This window comes from Lepidochelys kempii, chromosome 1 (genome assembly GCF_965140285.1).
Source record: "Lepidochelys kempii isolate rLepKem1 chromosome 1, rLepKem1.hap1, whole genome shotgun sequence".
Classification (NCBI taxonomy): Eukaryota; Metazoa; Chordata; order Testudines; family Cheloniidae; genus Lepidochelys; species Lepidochelys kempii.
Window position 1 is genome coordinate 290,382,917 of NC_136380.1, and position 24,236 is coordinate 290,407,152.

The window sequence follows — 24,236 nt, forward strand, 5'->3', positions numbered from 1 at the left end:
TTCAGGAATACAAGAGCCTGATGTAAATGGGCAGGGGGCCTTGGCACATGCATTTGTTGATGGTCTTCTCCCTGCCACAGGCAGCATGTTAAAACGAATAAGTGTGGGATGAGAGACTGAAACCATGGACAAATTGCTGGCAGTAGCAGAGCATTGCCACCGCACTTTAAAAGGAAAGGAGGAACAGTCCTCCCAAAAGTTAATGGCTCTGCAGATACAGCATTATTCAGGACTAAGCAGACCACACCGGGGACAGGGACGGGGTTGCAGAAGGGGGCGGGGGGCTGGATTAACTGGGGTTTGTAACTACTGTAAACAGCCTGGACACTTGAACACTCTTTTTTCCAGACGACCTAATAATTGTATGGGAAATCAAGCGAACCCCCCGCTAGTTCCTCCAGCTGATCCCCAACCCTATTTTTCACCCCAACAATGATGGGATGCTGGGGAACCTCACAAAGTTTTAGCTCCCTTATTACCTCTGTCCCCTACTGGAGAATGTGTCCTGACTGTAAATGATCGCTCTCTCCCTTTCCTTGTTGATACTGGAGCTTCTCTTTTTACAATCCGCACCACTGACTTGCCTGAGGTTCCCCGATCTGGAAAATCTGTGTCTGCTGTTGGCATTACAGGGATCCCTACCTCTTTTCCCCTCTCAAAACCTTTGTCTGTTCAGGTCGGTCCCCTCTCTGAGGAGCATGCATTCCTCCTCTCTGATTCCACCCCTGCAAACCTTCTGGGACGGGACTTGCTATGCAAACTTGGCTGTTCTATTTACTGCTCCCCAGATGGTGTCTATCTGCAAATCCCTCAGTCTTCCTTATGTGATTTTGTAGCCTCCCTGCTGTCTGAAACTTCCCTCTCCACTCCGATCCCTTGCTGTCCCTTAACTCCGTCCCTAGAGCACCTAATCTCTCAGGTTCCTTCCTCCCTATGGCCATCTCACCCATCTGAAGTGGGCCGATTAAATACTGACCCAGTTCGGATTACTGTAGACAATTCCAAACCTCTGCCTCGCCTGTCTCAGTATCCTTTGAATCCTGAGGCAGAGGCTGGGATTGCTCCAGTTATATCTGCATTAAAAAACCAAGGAAATATTGTCCCTTGTTCCAGCCCCTGTAACACCCCTATCCTCCCAGTTCAAAAGGCTGATGGCAAATCGTGGCGATTTTTTCAAGACCTTCGAGCTATTAACCATATTGTCATACCTTCTTTTCCAGTGGTTCCTAACCCTGCTACAATACTAGCATCTATTCCTCCAAATGCAACCCACTTTACTGTTGTAGATTTGTGCTCCGCTTTCTTCTCTGTCCCAGTTCACTCTGAATCCCAGTATCTCTTTGCCTTCTCCTACAAGGGTCAGCAATATACATGGACTACCCTTCCCCAGGGATATACAGAGAGTCCATCCTATTTTTCTCAAGCCCTAGCCAGGGATCTCGCTGATCTGGTTTTCCCATCAGGATCCACACTGATCCAATATGTGGACGACTTACTCCTGTGCTCCCCCTCTCTGTCTGCCTCAGAAACTGATTCACTAACACTTCTCACAGCCTTAGCAAACAAGGGTCATAAGGCTTCTCGCACAAAATTGCGGCTCTGCCAAACCTCTGTCACATACCTAGGCTTCCTTCTCTCCCAGGGCTCCCGTACACTCTATCTAGCCCGGGTACAAGCCATCCTTAGCTTTCCCCAGCCTTGGTCTCCACTCCAGTTCAGAAAATTCTTAGGCATGCCAGGGTTCTGTAGGCAATGGATTCCCCAATATGCTTCTCTGGCTAAACCACTCCAAGAACTCACTCAATCCTCTGTACCTAACCCCATGCCATGGCCACTTGAAGCAAATGCTGCTTTCATCTCCCGTAAGCAGAATTTAGCCTCTGCCCCCTCCTTAGAGTTACCTAACTATGACAAGCCTTTTACCCTTTTCTGTCACGAACAATCTGCTTGTGCCCTCAGGGTTCTTACTCAGGAGCACGGTGACAGAAATCGCCCGGTGGCTTATTTTTCTGCAACCTTGGACCCTGTAGCCCAGTGTTTACCCCCTTGTCTACGCGCTGTAGCTGCTGCAGCACGCCTGGTCGAGATGTCTGAGTCCCTTGTCGTCCGCTCTCCTCTCACTCTCATGGTTCCCCATTCTGTGGAAACTCTCCTTCTGCAACGCAACACTGCTTACCTCTCCTCTGCTCACCTCACTAGGTATGAACTTTTGCTGCTTTCAGCCTCACATATCACTATTAAGCGCTGCTCCCGGTTAAACTCTGCTACCCTCCTTCCTTTACCTAGTGATGGTGAACCCCATGACTGCCTTGCAACTGTCTCCGCTATCACTGACCCGCGCCCCGACCATTCAGATGTACCTCTCCCTAACTCTGACCTGGTATTATTCACTGATGGGTCCTGTTATAGAAATGACCAAGGCCACCTTCTTGCAGGGTACGCTGTGGTCTCTCTCTCTCTGAAACCATAGAAGCTGCGCCCTTACCCTCTGTGACCTCTGCCCAGGTGGCTGAACTGATTGCTCTAACCCGTGCCTGCTTTCTAGCCGAGGGGCTCTCTGCCACTGTTTTTACTGATTCTCGGTATGCCTTTGGGGTTGTGCATGACTTTGGCACCCTCTGGCAGGCTCGAGGTTCTCTTACCTCTACTGGTACCCCTATCAAGAATGGCCCCTACACTGCCGCCCTCCTGTATGCAGTTTTACTACCATCTGCCTTGGCAATTGTTAAGTGTACTGGCCACTCAGCGGCAGACACCGAGGTGGCAAAACGTAATGCACTTGCTGATGCTGCTGCAAAACATGCCGCCACTATAAAACCTTCACCAGAAGCGTTTCTTGGTCCCCTCTCTGTCTCTGTAACACCACCATCCCTGTCTCATCTCGCTCATCTCCAGGATTCTACCCCAGAAACAGAGAAAGACTCCTGGAGTGCTTTGGGTTGCTCTTTGCATTCTGATTCCCTTTGGCGATCGCCCACCGGTACCTTTGTAGCCTCCCTCTCACTCTACCCGTCTCTAGCCGCCCTACTACATGGTGTTTCGCATGTCGGCAAGGAGGGGATGGTCTCTGCTATGAGTAAGGCGGGATGGTGGGCTCCCCATTTCAGCTCCTTTGCAACCTGCCACTGTGCCGCTTGTGTTACTTGTCAAAGCCACAATGTAGGCAAATCTGTAAAAGGAACACAAGGATTCCGGGGTTTGCCTCAAGCACCTTTCCTACACTGGCAACTTGATTTTGTACAAATGCCAAAGTGTCAGAAATATGAATTCATTTTAGTTATAATATGTCTGTTTTTGGGTTGGACTGAAGCCTTTCCCTGTCACAAAGCTGATTCATTGTCCGTTGCAAAATGTCTGTTAAACCACATTATCCCTACCAAGGGAATTCTTGCCACTTTGTTTGTCTAGTGACCGGGGAACACATTTTACTGGAAAAATAGTTCAACATCTAAACCAGGTATTACATGTCACCCACCTGTTGCACTGCCCTTACCATCCACAGAGTGCAGGGGCAGCTGAAAGGCGAAATGGTGTGCTTAAAAATAAGCTGGCAAAAATCTGTAGTTCCACAAGGTTAAACTGGCCAGCTGCTTTACCACTGGCCCTTTTGGAAATTCGGTCATCCCCATCCCAGAGACACAAATTGAGTCCATTTGAAATCATCATGGGACGCTCTATGCGAACAATGGCTACTATTACCCCAGCCCCAGACCTAAACCTAACTCACAGCACGCTCCTCCAGTACTGCAAAGGGTTAATGCAAGCTGTGAGCTCCTTCCATTCGCAGGTGCGAGCAGCTTGGCCAACGGAACCCACCTCTGCTGCCTGTCACACTCTTGAGCCTGGTGATGGGGTCTACCTGCGGCACCACCTTCGGAAGCACGCCTTGGAACCCCGGTGGAAGGGTCCATACCAGGTACTGCTCACCACCCAGACAGCAGTGAAATTATCCGGCATCGCTGCATGGATCCACGCCTCACAGTGTAAGCCAACGCCACCTCAAGGGGACCAAGCACCTCTGCAAGACCACGCAGAACCAGCTTCAACCCCAGAAGACAAAGAGGAACAGCCTGCAATACCTTACAATCTGCGCTCTCGTAAGGGTTGCCAGAAGCAGAGGGTAAGCAAACAGCAGGACCCAACAAACAAGAAGCAGTAGTGAGCCTAACGCCTGCGGGACGTAAAACCGTGACTGCGGTTCCCTCGAAAGGGGTTGTCGGAACCAGAAAGGGTCCTGCTTCCAACATGTGTCCTTTGAAAAGCTTAATCCTCAGCTACTGTGTCCTGAGGGTCTTGGGAATCCAGAGTGACAGTGACAATTCTTTCATCCAACAACAGGTGCAGATAGCCCAGATCCTGAATATTTCTAATTGCTGGGTCTGCAGCCACATCCCAGCTCACTCACAAGCTAGTATCCCCACCATGGCAATCCCTTTGAATTCCTCAGAGCTTGCTGGAGAACCCTATCCACTTAAAAGGACATGGAAGGAAAATGACACTTGGGGGCTGGGAAAAACATATGTTCCTAAACTTATAAGTGTGGTGAAAGGAAAGGGCCACTGGTGCTGGGTGTGTAATGGGACAGGGCTGAATCTAGGGAGGAGCAGCTGTCTCCAATACATCGTGTCCCATGGTGTATGGGACTATTCAAACAAGGTTGGAGAATGGCGAACCGGGTATGGAAAGATAAACTTCCTCTCAACCTGGGATCAAACCAAAGATTCAATCTCTTGCTTGCCCTACAGCCTCCCTGAGAAAAACAGCACCATCTACAAATGTCATGTGAATACTACCTCTTCTCTCAGTGAAAATCATCCTGTGCCCTTTGGGGGATACTATTCCTCCTTCGTAAATTCTTACATGTCAAAGGGTTGCAGTCAACCCTTCCCAGCTTTAATGGGACATCATTGGGTTTGTGGGGAAAATGCTTACACTGTGTTACCAGCAAATTGGTCAGATATCTGTTATCCTGCTCAGCTTTTCCCATAATCCCAGGTGCTTCAATCCCTCCCACGAAATCGCCTCCGTAATTTCAGGCGAAAAAGGAGGGACTTGCCAGATGCTAAATGGTATGTGGATAACATAAACCCCCTAACTTGGGAAGAAGCTGTTGGCATTTCTTTAGTCCCAGAAGGGGGGGTAATCCACCATGCAAAAAGGCTTTTAAGGTTACAAGCGGTGGTTGAGATCATGGCCAATGAAACAGGAGAGAGCTTAAAAGCTCTAGCCAAAGAAGCAGGAGCGGTCCGACAAGTGGCCCTCCAAAACCGTCGGGCATTAGATATAATACTGGCAGCCAAAGGAGGAACTTGTGCTCTAACTGGAACAGAATGATGTGTATACATACCTGATAATACTAACGAGGTAATAAATCGTGCTAGCCATCTGGAGCAAACTGCATACCTTCCCCATGAAGAACCAAGTTCCTTGTGGAAATGGATAAGTAACTTATTCAATTTCTCTAGTCTGGGAAACTGGTTGTTTCAAGGAACCCTGACTATCCTATTTGGAATTCTAATAATCTTTGTGTGTTTTCAATTGATTTCTTGTTGTATCCAAAACTGCACAAGACACACCATCCATCAGGTTACCCCTAACCAGGGTGCTAATCTAATGTTGTTAAATGTCACCAGTGAAAGTAATGAAAAAGAACGACTGATGTATGGAATCCAGTAAGTCATCGGTCATGGGCGTAGCCTTGACCAAAAGGGGGGATTATGGAAGTATAACATTGTATAAGTATAACGTTGTATAAGGGGACATGCTGGATACATTGTATAAGAGAGGGCATGCCAAAACATGTTACAAAGTATCTGAGGGAGCACAGGTAGGGACAGTTAGCTTTTGAATGGAGAAGCAATTAAGATAGAGCCAGCATGTCTAAGAAGCAGGCATCAAAATGGAAGGTGTGAAGGGCAATTAGTTAAGTTAACTGGAAGCTGTTAAAGGAGATTGTTAAGGGTGGCAAGTAATTGAAGATACATGACTGGTCTCAGGGATCTCGAAGGGTGGTGACTAAAATCTTTTTCTTCTTTTGTCTGTAACTTCTTCTCCAAAAAAACTGTATAAATTAAGAGACACGAGCCCCACTCGGAGGGCTCACTTCTAAATGTATTAGCAGAGCAGCTTTGCTAATAAAACAATGTGGTCTGATAAATTGTGAGTCTGAGTCAAACTTTGACACTGGCCAATGGACCCAAAACATGGCCCCAGTATGAAGACATTCATTCTTAGCTCTGCTTTCCAGTTCTTTGATTCATAACTTTAGATTACCTCTAAACAAGTCAATGACCCCAACAAGGAGCTAGACCACTGAGTCTCCAGCATTTCTAATGAGTTTGTCTGCATCACATATCTTCTACCCTGCCACTTGTGAAACAAACTACACAAAGTACTGACTGCATATAGAATGTATATACTGTTGTAGCTGTGTTGGTCCCAAGCAATTATAGAGACAAGGGGGGTATAATAGTTTATTTTATTGGACCAACTTCTTTTGGTAAGAAACAAGCTTTTGGGCTTACACAGAGCTCTTCTTTAGGACAAGAACAGCTACATGTAAGCTTGAAAGCCTGTTTCCCAACAACAGAAGTTGGACACACCTTGTCTCTCTTATATACAACCTACCATATAAAGTCTCCAAACATATACTACTTTTCTTTTAAGGTCTCTTGTCCTCACTGCTTTTAGAGTGATGTGCCAGAAAGGTTATTTTCCAGCATGTATTGAACCAGTTTAACAATTTCACTTTGCACTATACAATACTCTTCTTTTTCTTATTTTGCCAACAGAAACCTTACTATGCACTCAAGACTTATTTGCTGGAGTGGAGGTAACATCTCTAGAATCCTTATCTGAATTTCCCATTCTTTTACTGTGAAAAAACACAAGAAGTTAACTCAAGATGAGCAGTCACTCGAAGTGCTTGGCAGATCATGCAGAGACACTTAACAGCTATCTGTATTCAAGTGAGCTGTAGCTCACAAAAGCTCATGCTCAAATAAATTGGTTAGTCGCTAAGGTGCCACAAGTACTCCTTTTCTTTTTGCGAATACAGACTAACATGGCTGCTACTCTGAAAAATATCACAGCTGGATCACTAACATCCCACTGGGTCCAAAGAGTAAACGCTGTCATGGGCTAAAAGTTTTATAGAGTTCAGCAAAAAATGGATTTCACCTTTACTGGCTTACATATTTTGGAGTGAGTTAGATTTTACTGAGGCTAAGAAACAAAAACTTTTATGTAAGTGAAAGATGTGTGTGCATTGTAAAAAGTGAATTTGAGAGTTTTTAAGGTATAAACCACACAGCACTTTACTCATTCCTTGAGGATTCCCAGTTGTGGGAAACAACTGAATACAAGCAAAAAAAAAAAAAAAAAAGTTATGCCAAAAATGCTCCAGTCTGAAATTAAACCCTCTTATTGCTGTGCAACATGAGTGTTTCTTGACACAATGATGGTGAACTATAAGAAGAGGTAGGGCCAGTTTCGAGGGAGAGATCAAAAATAACATTTAAAATAACATTTCTTTACGCTGTAATTCTGGTGCAAAGTGACAGACATAAGCTGAAATGTAGTTTACAAGTTTATGGAATATTCCAACTATGAATTTTTTTTTAATAGTTTGGAGTAGGAATAGAAAGCTGCTAAGGCTTTTTGAAAAAATTAGAACTGAAAGATAACAGTCAGATAGTGATTGAACTTCAATCACTCAATGCCCGGTCATATGCTAGAGACTAATTTAATGTGCACACACTTACACAGGAAATGAGAACGTATGCACTGACGTTTACAAGTCACTTACTTCATGAAAGAGTTAGTGCTTGCCACTTTTCTAATCGAAGTGTTGAATGGGGTTTAAAAAAAGACTAGCCACCTCTTACCATGTCTTACACTCAACAGAAAAAGTTTCAGAGTGACAGCCATGTTAGTCTGTAACAGCAAAAAGAATGAGGAGTATTTGTGGCACCTTAGAGACTAACAAATTTATTTGGGCATAAGTTTTCTTGGGCTAAATCCACTTCATCAGGTGCATGCAGTGGAAAATACAATAGGAAGATGAGAGAGAGAGAGGTAGAATGAAAAAAATGGGGGCTGCCATACCAAACTGACTAATCAATTAATAGCCCACCTATTGGCTAGTAGTTAGAACCCTGCAAATCTGCAGATGTCCACTTTATATCTGCAGATGCAGATATCCATGGACCATTTTTGCCGATTGCAGATGGATGCGGATCCAAATTTTACATCTAAAGCCCTGCAAATCTGCAGATATCCGCAGATCATTTTTGTGGATACAAATTTTGTATCCACACTGCCTCTATTTATAGCCCTCTAGGGGGTCCCGCTCATTAGAGAAGTCTCCAGCAGGGAACATACAGGTGGTTTTTGCTGCCTTTCTACCACCTAGACAATGGAAAGGAAGCAGAACAGGACCAAGCATTGATTGTGACCCCTTTACCTTTTGACATATTTGCTCAGTGTGAGGGCTGAACATATATCTGCAGGATAGGTCCATCAACGGCATCCCTAGCCTCTGTCTGCCAGAAGCTGGAAATGAGCAACAGGGAATGGATCACTTGATGATTACCTGTTCATTCCCCCGGGGTACCTGACCCTGACCACTGTCGGAAGACAGGATACTGGGCTAGATGGACCTTTGGTCTGACTCAGTATGGCCATTCTTACATTCTTATGACACCACTGCTCTAAACTCTGATTCAAAAGAGAAGTAGCTTTCTTCCAAATACAAAGAGTTCAAGATACATTTACATACAAAGTACTTTTTGTACAGTGACTGAGAAATCCAGCTTATGGAATATCCACACTCCGGAGACTATACAGGTATAGCTAGGTCACCATAGCTACGCCAGCATACGTCTAATGTAGCCACAGCCTACACTGATGAAAAGGTTCCCCCCCACCCCTTCTCCCCATTCATGGAGGACCACCACCCTCCCAAGCAACAGTAGCTACATCCATGAAAATTTTCTATGGACCTAGCTGCGTCTACACTAGGGGTTAGGTTGGCACAGCTATAGCACACCTCTGATTAATGTAGCTATGTCAACCTAACTTTGTAGACTAGACCTTAGTCTTCAGGAGGGCTTATAAAATCCATTTGACTGTTCACCAGTGGAAAACCTGCCCATCAAAATCTTCAGAATTTAATACTTTTGTCTTTTATTAAAAACTTCACTGGGAGTTGTGATGCTCAGTACCACTTAATAAAAAGAGGCAAGTTTCTAGCCCTTGTGGTTATACATTACAGGAATATCTTCCTGAGTATTCAGTCTATTCCTTTTGCCTTATGTTCACATTGCCTTATGTTCACAGCTTTCCCAAAGAGCAGAAGACTGCCCAGTTTCACTGCAGCTCTTCTCAGCCACGTGGGTAGCAATAAAACTGACAATTACATACCTATTACTCTGCTACTGCTTGAGAAGGCTACTGTCAGCGGTAGACCACAAAAATGGCCCAGTAACTGCTTCATCCCTTTCCACAGGCAAAAGGATAGTGTTCAGAGAGGGGGGGGAGGAGGGGGGATTCTTTCCCATTCCCAGAATAGCAGAAAGATTCAAAATGTATCAGACAACTATATGCTGTTGCAAGAGACCCAGTAGGTTCCAGGGATACATTAATAGTTTGTATTGCAGTAGCACCTAGAGGCATCAATCAGGAATTAGGGCCCCATTGTGCTAGGGCACTGCACACACAAGGAAATACACATTTGCTATATTCCAATATATTCATCTACCTACATCTATTGTATGTGTGTCTTGAATTAGTTTGTCTATCTAGTCTGCAAGCAATTGATGGCAGTGACTGCACCTTCCTCTGTTTATTTTGCATGTTACACACTTACTTCAACTAAAGATATATGCAGCCTTTCATATCAGTCACTGTTCCAAGATCAGACTACACATTACCATCTAACTGTTGCTCACTCTCTTTAAGACAAGATTCTGTCATCTTTTTAATTTCTAATGAACAGCTGTCTAGATAAAGAAAATACCACTACAGTTAATAGACAGTTTTGATGCCCATTTCAGGGAGGCCAAGAGTTGAATTAGTATGATTCACCACCCTGAGATGATAGATACAAAAATGGAAATGTGTTTTGTGGTTACAAAATGGCAATTTCTAAATTCATTTTAAGTCATTTTTAAAAGTTAATTTCACATATTTAAGAAGTCCAAACAGGTACTATGTGAAGATTTAAAAGACTGCTATGATGTTCAAACTAAGGCCTCAACCTTTATTTTATACAGGATAGTCAATCTTAACAAATTTAGATTAAGGTCACTGCTAGAAAGCACTACATCACATCAACCTAGAGCAGTGGTTCTCAAACTTATTTGATCAGTACCCCTCTGTAATTGTTTACCACCCCCAGGCCCCACACACACACACAGGCACCCAGCTCTGAAAGCAGTGCCATGCCAGCAGCAGCACAAAAGTAGAGGTGGCAATGTGGGGAAAAAATTATATTTGTCAATATCACTTTTCACAGAAGTAGCAGCGCCCCACTGCCACCCTTACTTCTGTACCACTGCTGCCACCCCAGGGCTAACAGCTGGAGTCTGCCACCTCCAGGTGAGGGACTGTGGAGGGGAAATGAGATGAGATCCTGAGCCACCTCCTGGTGATGGCAGGGGGCAGAGGAATCTGAGCCTATGTGGCGGTGCAGCAGCTGTCAGCCCCAGGGCAGCAGAGCTGTGGCTGTACCCTTTATCCCTACCTCCCGGGTGTGCATGGCCCTTCTGCAGGAGCCCCAGCATCCCAGGTTTAACAGCCAGAGTTCTTAAAAAAAAAAAAAAAAAAAAAAAAAAAAAAAAAAGCACACAGCTCACACCTCCCTTAACACATTCCTGCACTTCCCTTGGGAGGCCTGAGAACCACTGTCCTAGAGCAAAACCAAACCTTTTGCAGTATAACCTCATTTGTGAAAATATCATCCAAACCTGGGTTATGCTTTATTGATTGCACAGCTTCACTTATGTATTAAAACTTAATCTGCTTTACCATTTGGCAGCTACAGGTGAATTCCAGCCCTGTTTGGCCCAAAGACATCCGAATGCAGATGAATCTTACTGAGATCATACCAATACATAAAACAAATATCAAAGTGCTTAGTGAAACAGAAAAGTCATGCTAGATAGACAGCTGTCAACAGGTTAGAACAGGAGATCAAGTCAGGTTCTACACACAGTTGTCAAATAGACTCATGGGACACCTCGAGCAATTCATCCTTCTGTGCCTCAATTTATACATCAGTAAGTGGGAACACTACTTACCTATACTACAGATGCATTGGGAAGATTATGCTGTCAAGACCCTGAAGTGGAAAGTGTTAGAGTGCAAAATAGCATTGAGTAAGTGTATGCCTCATTACAGTAAGAGACCCCTCTTACCATTGACCTAATACTTACTGTTGACTTCCCCACGCTCAGCTACTCCCGAACCTCTCATTCTCACGTACATTAGTCCCAGTATCAGAAAAAACAAGCATGCAGCAGTTAAGAGAAACATGGACAGGTAATGTGCACTGAAGCCTCCAGTGGTGGATACCTCCTCTCTCTTGAACTGTTGGAGAAGCTCCTCCTCAGGCTCAGAAAGCTTTTGCTTATAGGTGTTTTTCAGGTAGGTGTGATTAGAGCCCGTGTGGTTGGAGTGATTGATTCTAAGGGAAGAAGGGGTTGCAGCACCCAGAGAGAGGCTGTTAGTAGCTGAATAAATCCTGGGTTCAATATTAAAGCCACCAGTAGCACCGCTGAGAACATGATTATTGGCTGCTTTCCTAACAGTGCCCAGAGGGTCACTGATTTTGCTGCTGTCCATGTCTGTGGGCTGCGGCAGTACCAAGAGTGGAGGGGAATTCTTGGAGGAAGTGCTGCGGTATCTGGGGATGGAAGGGCTGGTGTCCAAGTTTTTACAGTCTCCCCCCCTCGTCACCGCTGCCTCCTCCTCCTGATTTCTGCCCCTGTCTAGACTTCCAGCAGCAGCCGCCTCCGCCCTGTCATTCATTGCGATTACAGCAGCACCGCCGCCGCCTCCAGCCCTTTGCTGGCCCGTCTCCATCATGCCAGCGCCGGCTGCAGCACATTTGCTGGCCGTGAATGGGGCAGCAGATTTGCTCAGGCTCCGTCTGGCCCGGTGCTGGCGGGCTGCAGTCTCCTCCTTCAATACCTGCTGCTTGGCTCTCTCCCCCTCCTCCTCCGAGTCGGAATACTCGGCCCTGCAACCAAGGGAGGGGTGCCTGCTACCATTCACAGTCCGGTTCTTCCACTGCCGCTCCTCCTCGTCCTCTTCCTCCTCCCCTTCCCCAGGCTCCCGCATGCCCTGCGTCTGAGCCCCCGCCGTGGCCGTCGGTCTCCTGGCCACCGCCCCCCACCAGGCACTGGGCTTCCTCCGAGCCGCCTCCGGGGGGGAACTGTTCCTCTCGCTGCAGGCTCCATGGGAGGCTGCGGGCCTCAAGCCGCGGACTGGGGGTGACGCCCGCTCCCTCCGGCTGCTGCCGCCGCCGCCGCCCCCGGCGCCGGCCTGGCTCCTGGGACTGGCCTCCACATCCGACTCGTCCGAGCTGAAGCCCAGCAGCACTTTGCCGCCCCCGACAGGGGGTGCTGCGCGGCTCCGGCCGCCCCCGCCTGCGCCGCCCGGCAAGGAGGGCTGGCCGGGGCTGGCCAGCCGGGCCCCCATGCCCGGGGCCGCTCTGCCGCCGCCGCCCGGCGCTGCCGCGGCCCCCGTGTTATTGTTGTTGCTGTTCCGGGTCTTGTTGGCGCCGCCGCGGGCTCCGGCCCGCTCGTCCTCCCGCAGTTTCTTCAGCTTCTTCAGGTAGACGGGCCGAGTGCTCTCGGTGACCGGCCCCGGGGAGAAGCCGAAGCGCCTAAGCTCCGAGAACAGCTCCTCGTCCGTGAGCTGCGCGGCCGCCGCCATGTTCCTCTGCCCCGCCGCCGCGGCGTTGCCTACCCACGCGCCGCGCCGCTCTCCCGTCCCCGCCGGAACTGACGCGTGCGCACTAGACTGTGGCCTAGACCCGTCTGTCACCCTGGAAGCGCCACCCTCCCCCCCCCGCCGGAGGCGCGAGCCAGACTGGAGAGGCAGGGGACGCTTCCCCCGGGGGCCGAGCTTACCCTTATGCGTGAGCATGGCCTGCGCTGCGCTGCGCTCCACGGCCGTACGCTGGTGCTGGGCACAGGGGGGCTGAACGGCACCCACGTGCACGCCCGTCTGCGAGCAGCGCGGCCCTCCCCTGCGAGAAGAGCGCGTTGCAATGCGCCAAGCGGGGCGACGCCGGAGGGGACGGAGCCGTGAGAGCTACGCGGTAGCGAAGGGTGCGCTGATTGCTGCCATTCTCCGGCGTCCCAGGAAGGCGGCTGGTGGGCCGCAGGAGGGAATGGTGTAGGAGGCTGGGCTCCACCCAGCAAAGTTGGGTCCCCCTCCTGCAGCCAAAAATCTGTGTGAAGTGGCATGGGGTAAATGGTGGACTTATAAAGTCATCCCCTCTGCCACATGCATGAAAATAGAGCCATGGATACAAGAATGAGGCAAGCTTAGATTTAGTACTAATTGCTCCATTAAAGCTGCAGCAGAACATGTCTGAAATAGGTGTGGATAAGATATGCTATCAAGATGGGGGGGGGGGTACAGTCAGCATAGGCAATTTGCTTCCACAAGCCTTTCCTCAACCTAGTCATGTCTACACTGCAGGCTTGGCTACTTTAATTATGGTCCAGACCTCGAGGTTATGAATTTTTCACACCCCTCAGTGACAGATCTAGGTTGTTCTAAATTTTGTGTGTAGACTAGGGCTGAGGCAGAGGGCATGGCAATAGGGAGCTGTCCTCAGCATCTGTACCCACCCCTGTAGCCTCATTTCAACGCAGAAGACTATTAGTTCTGAGGCTGTTCAACTTATGCTGGAGGCAGGGCCAGACTGTGCAGGTGCTTAGAAGGCCTTTTAGAATGGTGAGGATGATTAATCACTTTTGCCTCTCTTTCCATTCCTTGCTAAGTAGAGCTCACCTGGAGCACAAAAATCAGCCCTATTGCTCTTTCAGGAGGAGCCCTTTCAAATAGCTCTGAAAAGCACTCTGTAAATGTTAGGTATTATCTTTATCTACAGCAGTAGCCAGGAATTGCCAGTTGTCATTTGCAACTGCCACAGGATCTTCTGTTTCCAACATTCCATCCCTATTCCTGCTGAATGAGGCAGCGGTGCTGGAACCATTTGTGTAGTGGGGGTGCTGAGAGCCATTGAATCAGGCTGTAAACCCTGGATATAATGGAAACCACTTCAAGCCGGGGGGTGCTGCCACACCCCCTGCACCCATGGAATGAGAACCACCCTCAACAGCATTTCCCTTTGCTACAGTCTGAAATGCAGTAAAGAGGAACAGGAGTGCTGCAAGCTCAGTACTTGTCTCAGGCTACTAGTAGCCCTGGCCAGCCTAGTAGTCATCAGTGCCTCAGAGATCACTAGGGCCTGTAATTGGGCATTGCACTGCACTTTTGGCTGTCAGTTTAATACTGATATATGTTGAGTTAAACCACACTGAAGCTGGTGAGGTTAACAGCTGCTTTTCATGCAGATTAAATGAAAGAAACAATAGGGGGCCAAACCCAACAAAGAACACTGCCTAAAACAGGCAGATGTAAGTCTGTATGTCCCCTGAACAAAGTACTGTGTGTTGGCCCTGGAAGAAGCCTAGAGAGAGGTTTTGGGCTAGGTGTGGTCTGAAAGGGTTTGTCTACACAGCAATAGAACACCCATCACTGGCCTATGTCAGTTGACTCAAGCTCTTGGGGGTCAGGCTGTGGGGCTATAAAATTGCCGTGTACATGTCCAGTTTTGGAATTGAGCCTGAGTCAGCTGACATAAGACAGTTGTGGCTGTTTTACTGTAGTGTAGATATACCCAAAGAGGCTGGATGCTGTGAGCAAGGAAACTCACTTATGTTCTTTGTAAAGAAAAAATACCTGACTCCATCACCAATTTCTCCTCCCACCAGGAACAACGTGGTGACTCCAAACTCTTCCCTCCTGCACCCTGTGCTCCTCTCTTCAAGTTCCATGCCGATTGTTACATCTTTAAACAATTTTTGTTGTTATGGGTGGTAGAGCTGGACAACATTTTTCACACAATTTTTTCCTTTGAAAAATGCAGATTCTGCTCAATCAACACATTTTGTGAATTTAACAAATTTGTTTTAGTCAAGGCTCTGTGTCCTCTTGGCCCTGGGCTTGGCCCTGTTTGTCTAAGCATGCCAGCTCTCCGCTGCTATTATACAGTTGTATTTGATTTAATTTCCACCACTGACCTGAGACTAACTACTTCATATGACCTGTGTCCCACTGAATAGTCAATTGTTCGCTTTTCCCATTTCTTTAGGTGGCTATTTAATGGTTAAGCCAGATCTGCTCCCCTGTGCAAAGTAGCCTCAAGTCTTTGCTCCTTTGTTGTAAAGGGCTGCCTGCTTAGCTTGGCATTCTCTTAACTGCTTCTGTGTAGTGTTCATCATTCCTCTGCTGGACTGAAACACACTGCCCCTCTTAGGAAGCAGAATCTTGGTTCTCCGGTCCAGTCAGTCATTGTGCTGGGCTACTATCTAGTCCAGGGGTCTCAAACTCCCCACTCATGGGCCATCTGCAGCTTGTGAACCTCCCCAACATGGCCCGCAGGGCTCCAGCAGTTTTGGGCCTGGGTGTCTCCCTTGGCCCCACCTGCTGCCCCTGGGCACTCCACCCCAGGGGCCCTGGCAGCACAGTGGAGCTCAGCGGCAAATGCCCGCTCACTCCAGTGGCTGCTGGCTCCGGCACGGGGCGGGGCTGGGCAGGGCTGTGCCTTTGCACACTGCCCCCACGCCAAGCGCCCCTGCAGCCAATGGGAAGCTGCAGGGGCAGTGCCTGGTGGCAGCAGCAGCACACGGAGGCCCCCCAGCCTGCCCCGCCTTGGAGCCCCAGGTAAGCGCCGCACCCCCAACTCCCTCCCAGAGCCTTCACCCCCACCCCCTCCCCATATACCCTCTCCTTCCCCCAAACTCCCTCCCAGAGCCTGCACCCCCAGCCCAGAGCCTTAGGCAGGTGGGGGGTTGGAGTATTGGGGGGCAGGTTCTGGGTGGCATGAGTGACATTATTGGCCCACTGGGAGGATTTGAGGATTGGCACTGGCCCAAAGGTAAATTGAGTTTGAGACCCCTAATCTAGTCCCTGGGAGGGTGTATTTCAATGGTTCAAAGCTGCCAGGTAAGGATCCCTTCATGTCTGATTTGCCTTTGCTGTCAGCCTCTTGGCTGTCTTTACTGCAGACTTTGCCTTTCCATTGCTTTGTGATACCCAAGGGAAGTTGTCTTGTGCTTAAATTCCCATTTGGCACTGAATCATTTGAATTCTGTTGCAGGGTACAGCACATTGTCTGAAGAAAGAAAAGGAGTACTTGTGGCACCTTAGAGACTAACAAATTTATTTGAGCATAAGCTCTCATGAGCTACAGCTCACTTCATGCTGTAGCTTACGAAAGCTTATACTCAAATAAATTTGTTAGTCTCTAAGGTGCCACAAGTACTCCTTTTCTTTTTGCGAATACAGGCTAACACGGCTGCTACTCTGAAACCTGTCACATTGTCTGAGCATAGCATGTTAGATATACTGTACCTTGCAAAATGTGCCTTCAGTTTCCTGATCACAGTTCTTGCCTGAGTGTCCTCCAAATACTCTACCTTTGAGAAATATAGTGATAGATTCTGTAAATGAATTGACTGTCCCATGCACCCCCATACCACCAGCAGTGTCTTTGCATTGCCCCCTGCTCTTGATTCTCCCTTTTCCAGACCCTTTTACACAGATTCCACACACTTACTAAACCAGTCACTACCCTTGTTAGGCATCTGGATTAATTCAGACAGTCAACTCAAAAGTAAAACTCAAAGTTCCAAATATCTGTCCTGGGCATGGCTCTTACCTAAGAGCCTGGTTGAGCAAAAGGGTTCCTTCAAGTGGGGTTCCCCCCCAGTTCTTAAGATCCACTCTGGGAATTGGCTTGCCACTGTCCTACTCACAGCTGACTCCATTGCAGACTTCCCAGGCTCAGCTCTTCCACAAGAGCTCTCTTACAAGGAGCCAGATGCTTGAGGTTCCCTCCTTGCGCCAGGTGCCTCTGGTTGGCTCTTTTAGCAAGTCTGTTCCAGGCCTCAAGGGTCCTGCAGGCAGCTTCCTCTATTCCTCTCACAGACTCAATCTACTTAGCTAAACAAACAGAAGGTTAAGGGGTGACTTGATTACAGATTATAAGTATCTACATGGAGAAAAAAAATAATAGGCTCTGTAATCAAGCAGAGAAAGATATAACAGAATCCAGTGGCTGGAAGTTGAAGCTTGACAAATTCAGACTGGAAATACATATTTAATCCCCAGAGTAATTAATATTGGAACAGTTCCACTAGGGTCATGGTGGATTCGCTAACACTGACAATTTTAAAATCCACATTGGATGTTTTTCTGAAAAATATGCTCTAGGAATTATCTTGGGGAAGTTCTATAGCCTGTGCTACACAGGATGATATAACACAGATGATCACAATGGTCCCTTCTGGTCTAGGAATCCCTGGCTCTTCTTGGGCAGGCCTCAGTCCCCAGGTATGAAGCATGTGTCAGCCTCATGATGTCCGTGCTTAAGTCTGCTGGGCTTACTTCTCAGTCCCCTTTAAATAAAATCCTATCTTGCACTCGCTGATCTTCCTTCAGCTGGAAGCAGGAGGGTAACCTCCTGCAGAACTTGCTTCTTGCCATCTGGCCAGTTCTGGAGTCCGAGTTGTTTTACTGCCTGTAGCAAATTGCCAGCACTACTATGATGGGTCTCATGCTTTCTCTTCTTTGGGGGGGGGCGGGGGTTCAGGGCACTGTTTCTTGCCCCTGAACTGGGGTATTAACTGCCCCACTAGTGTCCTAGAGGAGGGGAGTGGAGAGGGAGGGACTCAGGCCCACCCTCTACTCCAGGTCCCAGCCCAGGGCCCTAGGGATAGCAGTAAACCACTAGAACTAGCAGTTCCTTCCCCTGGGCTATTTCCCTCTCCTGCCCTTCAGTTTGTGGGGCTTCCTGCCCTCCCGCTGCACAAACCAGGTGTCCCTTTACCTAGGGTCTTGGTCTTCATAGTCCACCATAGCACTTCTCCAAACTCTCCTCTGCTTCCCTCCAAACTGCTCTCTGCTCCAACACCAATGCACTCTGCTTCAACTCCTCCTCTTGTCTGATTGAAGCAGGGAGTTTTTATCATGTGACTGGCTTCAGGTGCTTTAATTGGCTTCAGGTTCTTTAATTAATTTATAGCAAACTTTCTGTTCTCTACAGAGAACAAGGCTCCCTTCTGGCACTCTCCTGCTGCCCCCTGGCCTGGGCTTTCCTTGCTTTTTGTCCCTGCTTTTGGCTTCCCCCCCTGACTAGGCCAGACACTCTTCCCCCTTCTCCCCCCCCCTTTTTTTTTGCTTCTTTGCTGTTGCTTGAGTGCTGGTCAGCTGCTGGCTGTCAGCCCCCCCGCCTGCCCTCGGATGCTGCTACCACTCCAGCTGAAACCCCCTGGGGGGGGGGCTACTGACCCGCTCCCCGGAGGGGGGGAGTGGAGGGACCCAGACCCAGCTGCTTGCTGTTTGTTTGTGGACCTGTATCTGGCCAAGAGAGACTCTTATCATCTGTTCCGGCATCCCTGGAATGCTACAGCTGCAAAGAAAGCCCGGAAAAGAAAAGGAAAAAGCTGTCTACTGGAGGAACACTGCCCAGGGAATCTACAAATTGCCGTGGAGGGGGCCTTAAGACTGAGTAACTTTCGAACTGTGCTCTTGTGGGGGGGGAGGCCTTGACTGTGTTTGTAGGGACACAGGGGGTGTGGCACAGAGCTGTGCCCTGATCCATCTGTGTCCTCCCAACCCCCACACTACTGTCTTCACCACTGCCCCCCTCCACCATCTTTGCTGACTGTTTAACATCTGCCTCTGGACTCAGCTGCTCGCCCTGGTTCCACCGTGTGGGCCAGAAGCACCAGCCAACCAAACAGGACTCTCCGTACAAGCGTACGGTGGTTCATATGCCCCCCCCCCCCCGTGTGAACTGTCCACCCCACAGCTTGTCCCTTTTTACCTGACCCCAACTCCTGTTAACCACCTGCCACCGCCCCCACTGGGGCATTGGCAATGGAGGGCACCGGGATCACCTCTGCCGCTGCCATGCCTATCGTCTCCCCAGACTCTAGGGGAGCCCCCCCAGCCAGCGGGAAAGGCCAGGGCAAGAAGAAGGGGAAGGGCCCTGCCAAAACCACCAGGCCCCCCAGTGGCAGGGGCCACCCCCACTGCTGCAGCTCTGCCACCGACCACTGTGTCCTTCACTGCTGCCTCTTCCACCAGCTCTGTGGGTGTCCCCTCCTCAGCCCCCAGGACGTATGCCCGGGCGGCGGCAGCCCTCTCGCCTGCCGCCTCGTCATCTCTCCCGCCCACCACCTCCGCCACCATCAATAGTGGCTGGGGCCCCTTTCCCACCATGACAAGGAAGCACGGTGTCCGATGCCTCCTGGTGCCCACCTTGCCCCAGGTGGAGACCTACGTGCGGGTGTCGGCAAGGGTGGTGGGGCCCTCGGCCATTGTGGCGGCCTCCAAAATATACAGGAAGGTCGTCGTCCTCTTAGCATCAGAGGCTGCCACCCAGGAAGCAGTGGAGAGGGACCTGGCGGTGGGAGGGGTGTTTGTCCCCCTAGAGCGGCTAGAGGACCTGGGCGTCCACCTGATCCTGACCTCTATCCCTCCTTTTCTCCCCAATGCTGCCCTGTTACCCACTCTTTCCACCCTGGGGAAACCTGTTTCTGTTATCAGCCCTCTCCCATTGGGCTGCAAGGACCCCACCCTCCAGCACATCTTTTCCTTCAGCTGGCAAGTGCAGCTTCTGCTGCCGTCGAGCGCCTCTCTGTCGTGCAGCGCCGAGGGGTCCTTCCTAGTCCCCCACCAGGGAGCCCGTTACCGGGTGTACTTCTCCACGGGGGAAGCCCGGTGCTACCTCTGCCAGGCGTTGGGGCATGTCCGGAGGGACTGCCTCTTAGCCTGGAAAGGAGGGGCACCTGGGATCCCCGAGACCCGGCAGGACATCGGCCCCGTCATTGCCGACACCCCTGGCCCCCCGGTACCTGAACCCGCCCCCCCTCCTCTTCAGACCACCACTACTCCCGCTCAGGCCCAAGGGGCACCTCCCCTACAATGCCCAGATGAGCGGGAGAGCCCCGGCCTCGCTGCTGACAATCTGGCGGGGCCCATGGAGGAGGGTGTGGCAGAGATACCAACAGGCATGGGAGAGAGCCTGCCCCAGGGAGAATCCTCCCTCCCTTATGCTGCCCCACCATTCCCCCCCCCCAAGTCCCTGAGCCATCGCCTCTACCCCCTGACACGACCCCTGCTAATCAGCCCCCAGATGGAGGGCCGGGCCATAGTCCAGGGGAAGCGAGGCAAGCAGAAGGCTCGAGTTCTGCCTCATCTACCCGAAGCGGAGGCCCCCCGGAAGACCAGGAAGGGGGACACCGATGCCGAGCCTTCCGCTTTGCCCACGAGTGCGTCCCATCCACCGGTGTCAGCTGGGAAAGACGTGGCAGCACCGGAAGGTAGCGTCTCCCCTCCACAGGAGACCCTCCCCTCCGAGACCCTCAAGGAAGCCCCTTCTGTCCTGACACTACCCGAAGCCCCCGTGAACCCCGAGGCAACTGCTGTGGTGGGTGCCAGCAGGGAGAACCCCCGGGTGGCGGAAAGTGTCCTCCTCCATGTTCGAGGAGATCGAGGCCCTAGATCTGACCCCGGTTGCCCCGGGGAAGGACGACCTTTTGCTAGCAAACCTTGATCTGGGCGACCTCCCTCCCCCTAACTGCTGCTTCTACTCCCACATCCGAGGAGCCCCTGGACTCCTCCGTCGACCCGGCCGCTGATTGCACCCCGCTGATGACCACCGAGCCTGCTCAGGTGGCAGCCAGCGCCACGCAGCCGGGACACGAGTTGCCGGGGCACCCCCCATTGGTGCGGAGCAATCGACTTCCTTCCCGGGCGGGGGCCCTACAGAAGATAATCCACCTCCTGATGCTGTGGCCGCTAAATCCACCATAGAGCCCATGCCCGGTATCACTGAGCTCCCTCCCCTCCCCCTTAACCCTCGAGTCTGATCGGGAGGTGCCACCATCCAGCTGCTTGCCTTCCGAAACCCAGAACCTCACCTCTGCCCCTGCCCCTGCCCTTACCCCTATCCAGTTTACCTCCTGCAATGTTATTGCCGTCCCCAGGGCTGTCTCCTTCCCTTTTCCAACTGATGACCCCCAGGGAGCGGCATTTGTGTTCTCCTGCCCCGACCCATTAGGGGCTGCTATTTTCCCTCCACCGCCCCCTATTGCCCCAGGGTTTGAGGAGGACCTAGAAGCTCCAGCCCATCAGGCACCCCGTTGGGGGTCCGCACCCTGCTTGCCCGTTTTAATAGGCCACTGGGCTGCACCAAGGGCCCTGCCGGGGAACAATCAGGAAACCGTAACCCACCCCCACCCCCCCATGAGCTGTGAGGAGCGCTGCAGAAGTTTTTAGAAGATGTCTGTGGCTCCCGCAAGAAGGTACAGCTTGCTCTCCAGCGATGGGGGAACTTTTCTCAAATCCTCTGCACCACAAGGGGCCCTCATGGGGGAAGGTAAAGGGATGGGGAAGCAGGATGCCGTGGCCTACTGGCGAGTCCACCTCTTCTGTGACCAATTACTCACCTACAGGATGGCTCAAGGACTGTTGCACAGCCCGCTGGGGGATGCGAGCGTCCCCGCCAGTGAGGATCGCCCCCGGCCCTCCCCATGACACCTCTCACCATCACAACGTTGAACACCCGGAGTTGTAGGATGGCTCTCCGCAGGTCCCAGGTGCCCTCCTTCTTTCAGGAGGGAGGGTACTCTATGGTTTTCCTGCAGGAGACCCATATGGATCCAACCGCCAAAGACAGTTGGCGGCTGGAGTGGGGGGCAGGGTCTACTTTAGCCATTCCACGGTTCGACAGGCTGGAGTGGCAACCCTGTTCTCCCCCGACCTACTGCCCGAGGTGCTAGGGGTCACAAAGGCTGAGCCAGGTCGCCTGCTGCATCTCCGGGTCCGTATGGAGGAGCTTGTGGTTAACGTTTATGCCCCGACATCGGGCCCAGAGCGGCCGCAATTCTATCAGCAGGCGTCCGCCTTCCTCGGCACCTTAGATTCTCACCAGTGCGTGGTCCTGGGAGGGTATTTTAATACCACCCTTGAAGGGCGGGACTGCTCGGAGACCGAGCAGGGCCCGGCTGCCATGGACACCCTCCGGGAGATAGTCAAACTCCCTAGTGGACATCTGGCGTGACCACCACCCAGATGACACTTCCACGTTCACCTTTGTCTGGGTGGAGGCCCATCGGTCACGCCACTCCCAGTTGGACCACATCTATTTATCACACTTCCCTCTCTCACGAGCCCACTCCTCCAGCATTCGGCTGGTCCCATTTTCTGACATCACCTAGCCACCGTGACAGCCTCCCTCTGTGCGGAGTGGCCGGGGCTGGCCTATTGGCATTTTAACAACAGCCTGTTGGAGGATGAGGGCTTCGTGACATCCTTCCAGGAATTCTGGCTGGCCTGGCGAGGGCAGCGGCGTGCCTTTCCCTCGGCGCAGCGATGGTGGGATCTGGGGAAGGTGCGCACCCGGCTTTTCTGCTGCGACTACACCCGGGGCACCAGCCGACGGAGAAATGCAGCGATAGAGCAGTTGGAACGGGAGGTCTTAGAAATGGAGAGGCATCTGGCCGCCAGCCCCGAGGACCCGTTCCTCTGCAGAGCATCCCGGGAGAAGCGGGAGGAGCTCTGGGCCCTCGAGGACCATCGGGCCCGGGGCGCCTTTGTTCAATCCCTCATCTGCCTCCTTCGGGAGATGGATTGCGGCTCCCACTTCTTCTATGCCCTGGAGAAAACGAGGGGGGCCAAGAAACACGTCACCTGCCTCCTGGCAGAAGACAGCACCCCCGTCACGAAACTGGGGGAGATGTGCAGGAGGGCCCAAGCCTTCTACTCAAGTCTTTTCTCCCCGGATCCGACTGACCCTAGCGCTTGCAGAGTGCTCTGGGAGGAGCTCCCTACGGTCAGCGCGAGCAACTGAGACCAGCTAGAGTTGCCTCTCACTCTGGCTGAGTTCTTGGAAGCCCTCCGCTGTATGCCCACTAATAAGTCTCCAGGCATGGACAGGCTTACCATGGAGTTTTACCGTGTGTTTTGGGACTCCTCGGCCCAGACCTAGTCACCGTCTAGGCCGAGTCTCTGCAGAGCGGGGTCCTCCCTCTTTCATGCAGGTGAGCTGTGCTCGCCTTATTGCCGAAGAGGGGGGACCTCCACGATTTACGAAATTGGCGTCCTGTCTCGCTCCTCAGCACAGAGTACAAAATCATAGCGAAAGCAATCTTGCTGCGGCTAGGGTCTGTGCTGGCGGACATGATCCAACCAGACCAGACCTACACCGTCCCAGACCGCAGTATCTTTGATAATCTATTTCTGGTTCGGGACCTTTTGGAACTCAGGTGTAGAGACGGTCTGTTGTTCGCCCTCATGTCCCTAGATCAGGAGAAGGCGTTCAATAGGGTGGACCACGGGTACCTCTTGAGCACTCTGCAGACGTTTGGCCTCAGGCCCCAGTTTGTAGGTTTTCTCTGCATGCTGTACGCTTCCGCAGAGTGTCTGGTTAAGCTCAACTGGACCCTGACCGAACCGGTCAGCTTCAGGCAAGGAGTACGGCAGGGGTGCCCCCTCTCAGGCCAGGTGTACGCTCTGGCAATCAAGCCCTTCCTCTGTCTCCTCCGCAGGAGGTTGACAGGGTTGGTGCTGCGGGAGCCGGAGCTGCGGCTGGTCCTGTCAACGTACGCTAATGACGTGCTCCTGGTAGTCCAGGACCTGGGCGACTTGGCGTGGGTGGAGGCTTGCCAGGCCATCTATTCGGCAGCCTCCTCCACCCGGGTCAACTGGGTCAAGAGCTCTGGCTTGGTGGTAGGAGACTGGTGGCAGGCGAGCTCCCTCCCACCGGCGCTTCAGACCATCCGGTGGAGCGTGGGTCCACTGCTCTACCTCGGCATTTACCTTTCTGCCACGCATCCCTCTCCACCGGAGAACTGGGAAAATTTAGAGGGCGGGGTGATAGAGCGGCTCCGGAAATGGACGGGACTACTCCGATGTCTCTCTCT

The 24,236-nt window shown here is 51.2% G+C and overlaps 1 protein-coding gene across 3 annotated transcripts in view; it reads right to left on the minus strand.

Moving 5' to 3' along the window:
* LEMD3 (LEM domain containing 3) overlaps positions 1 to 13,083 on the minus strand; it is an 87,659-nt gene extending 74,576 nt beyond the window's left edge. For 2 of the 3 annotated variants that reach the window (XM_073327866.2, XM_073327868.2), the window contains exon 1: positions 11,436 to 13,083. In XM_073327866.2, the coding sequence (XP_073183967.2) occupies positions 11,436 to 12,939 (1,504 nt within the window). In that variant the 5' untranslated portion in view covers positions 12,940 to 13,083. The remainder of the gene's footprint in view (positions 1 to 11,435) is intronic. The other variant, XM_073327867.2, reaches the window with a different exon arrangement.
* Positions 13,084 to 24,236: the final 11,153 nt, after the last annotated feature.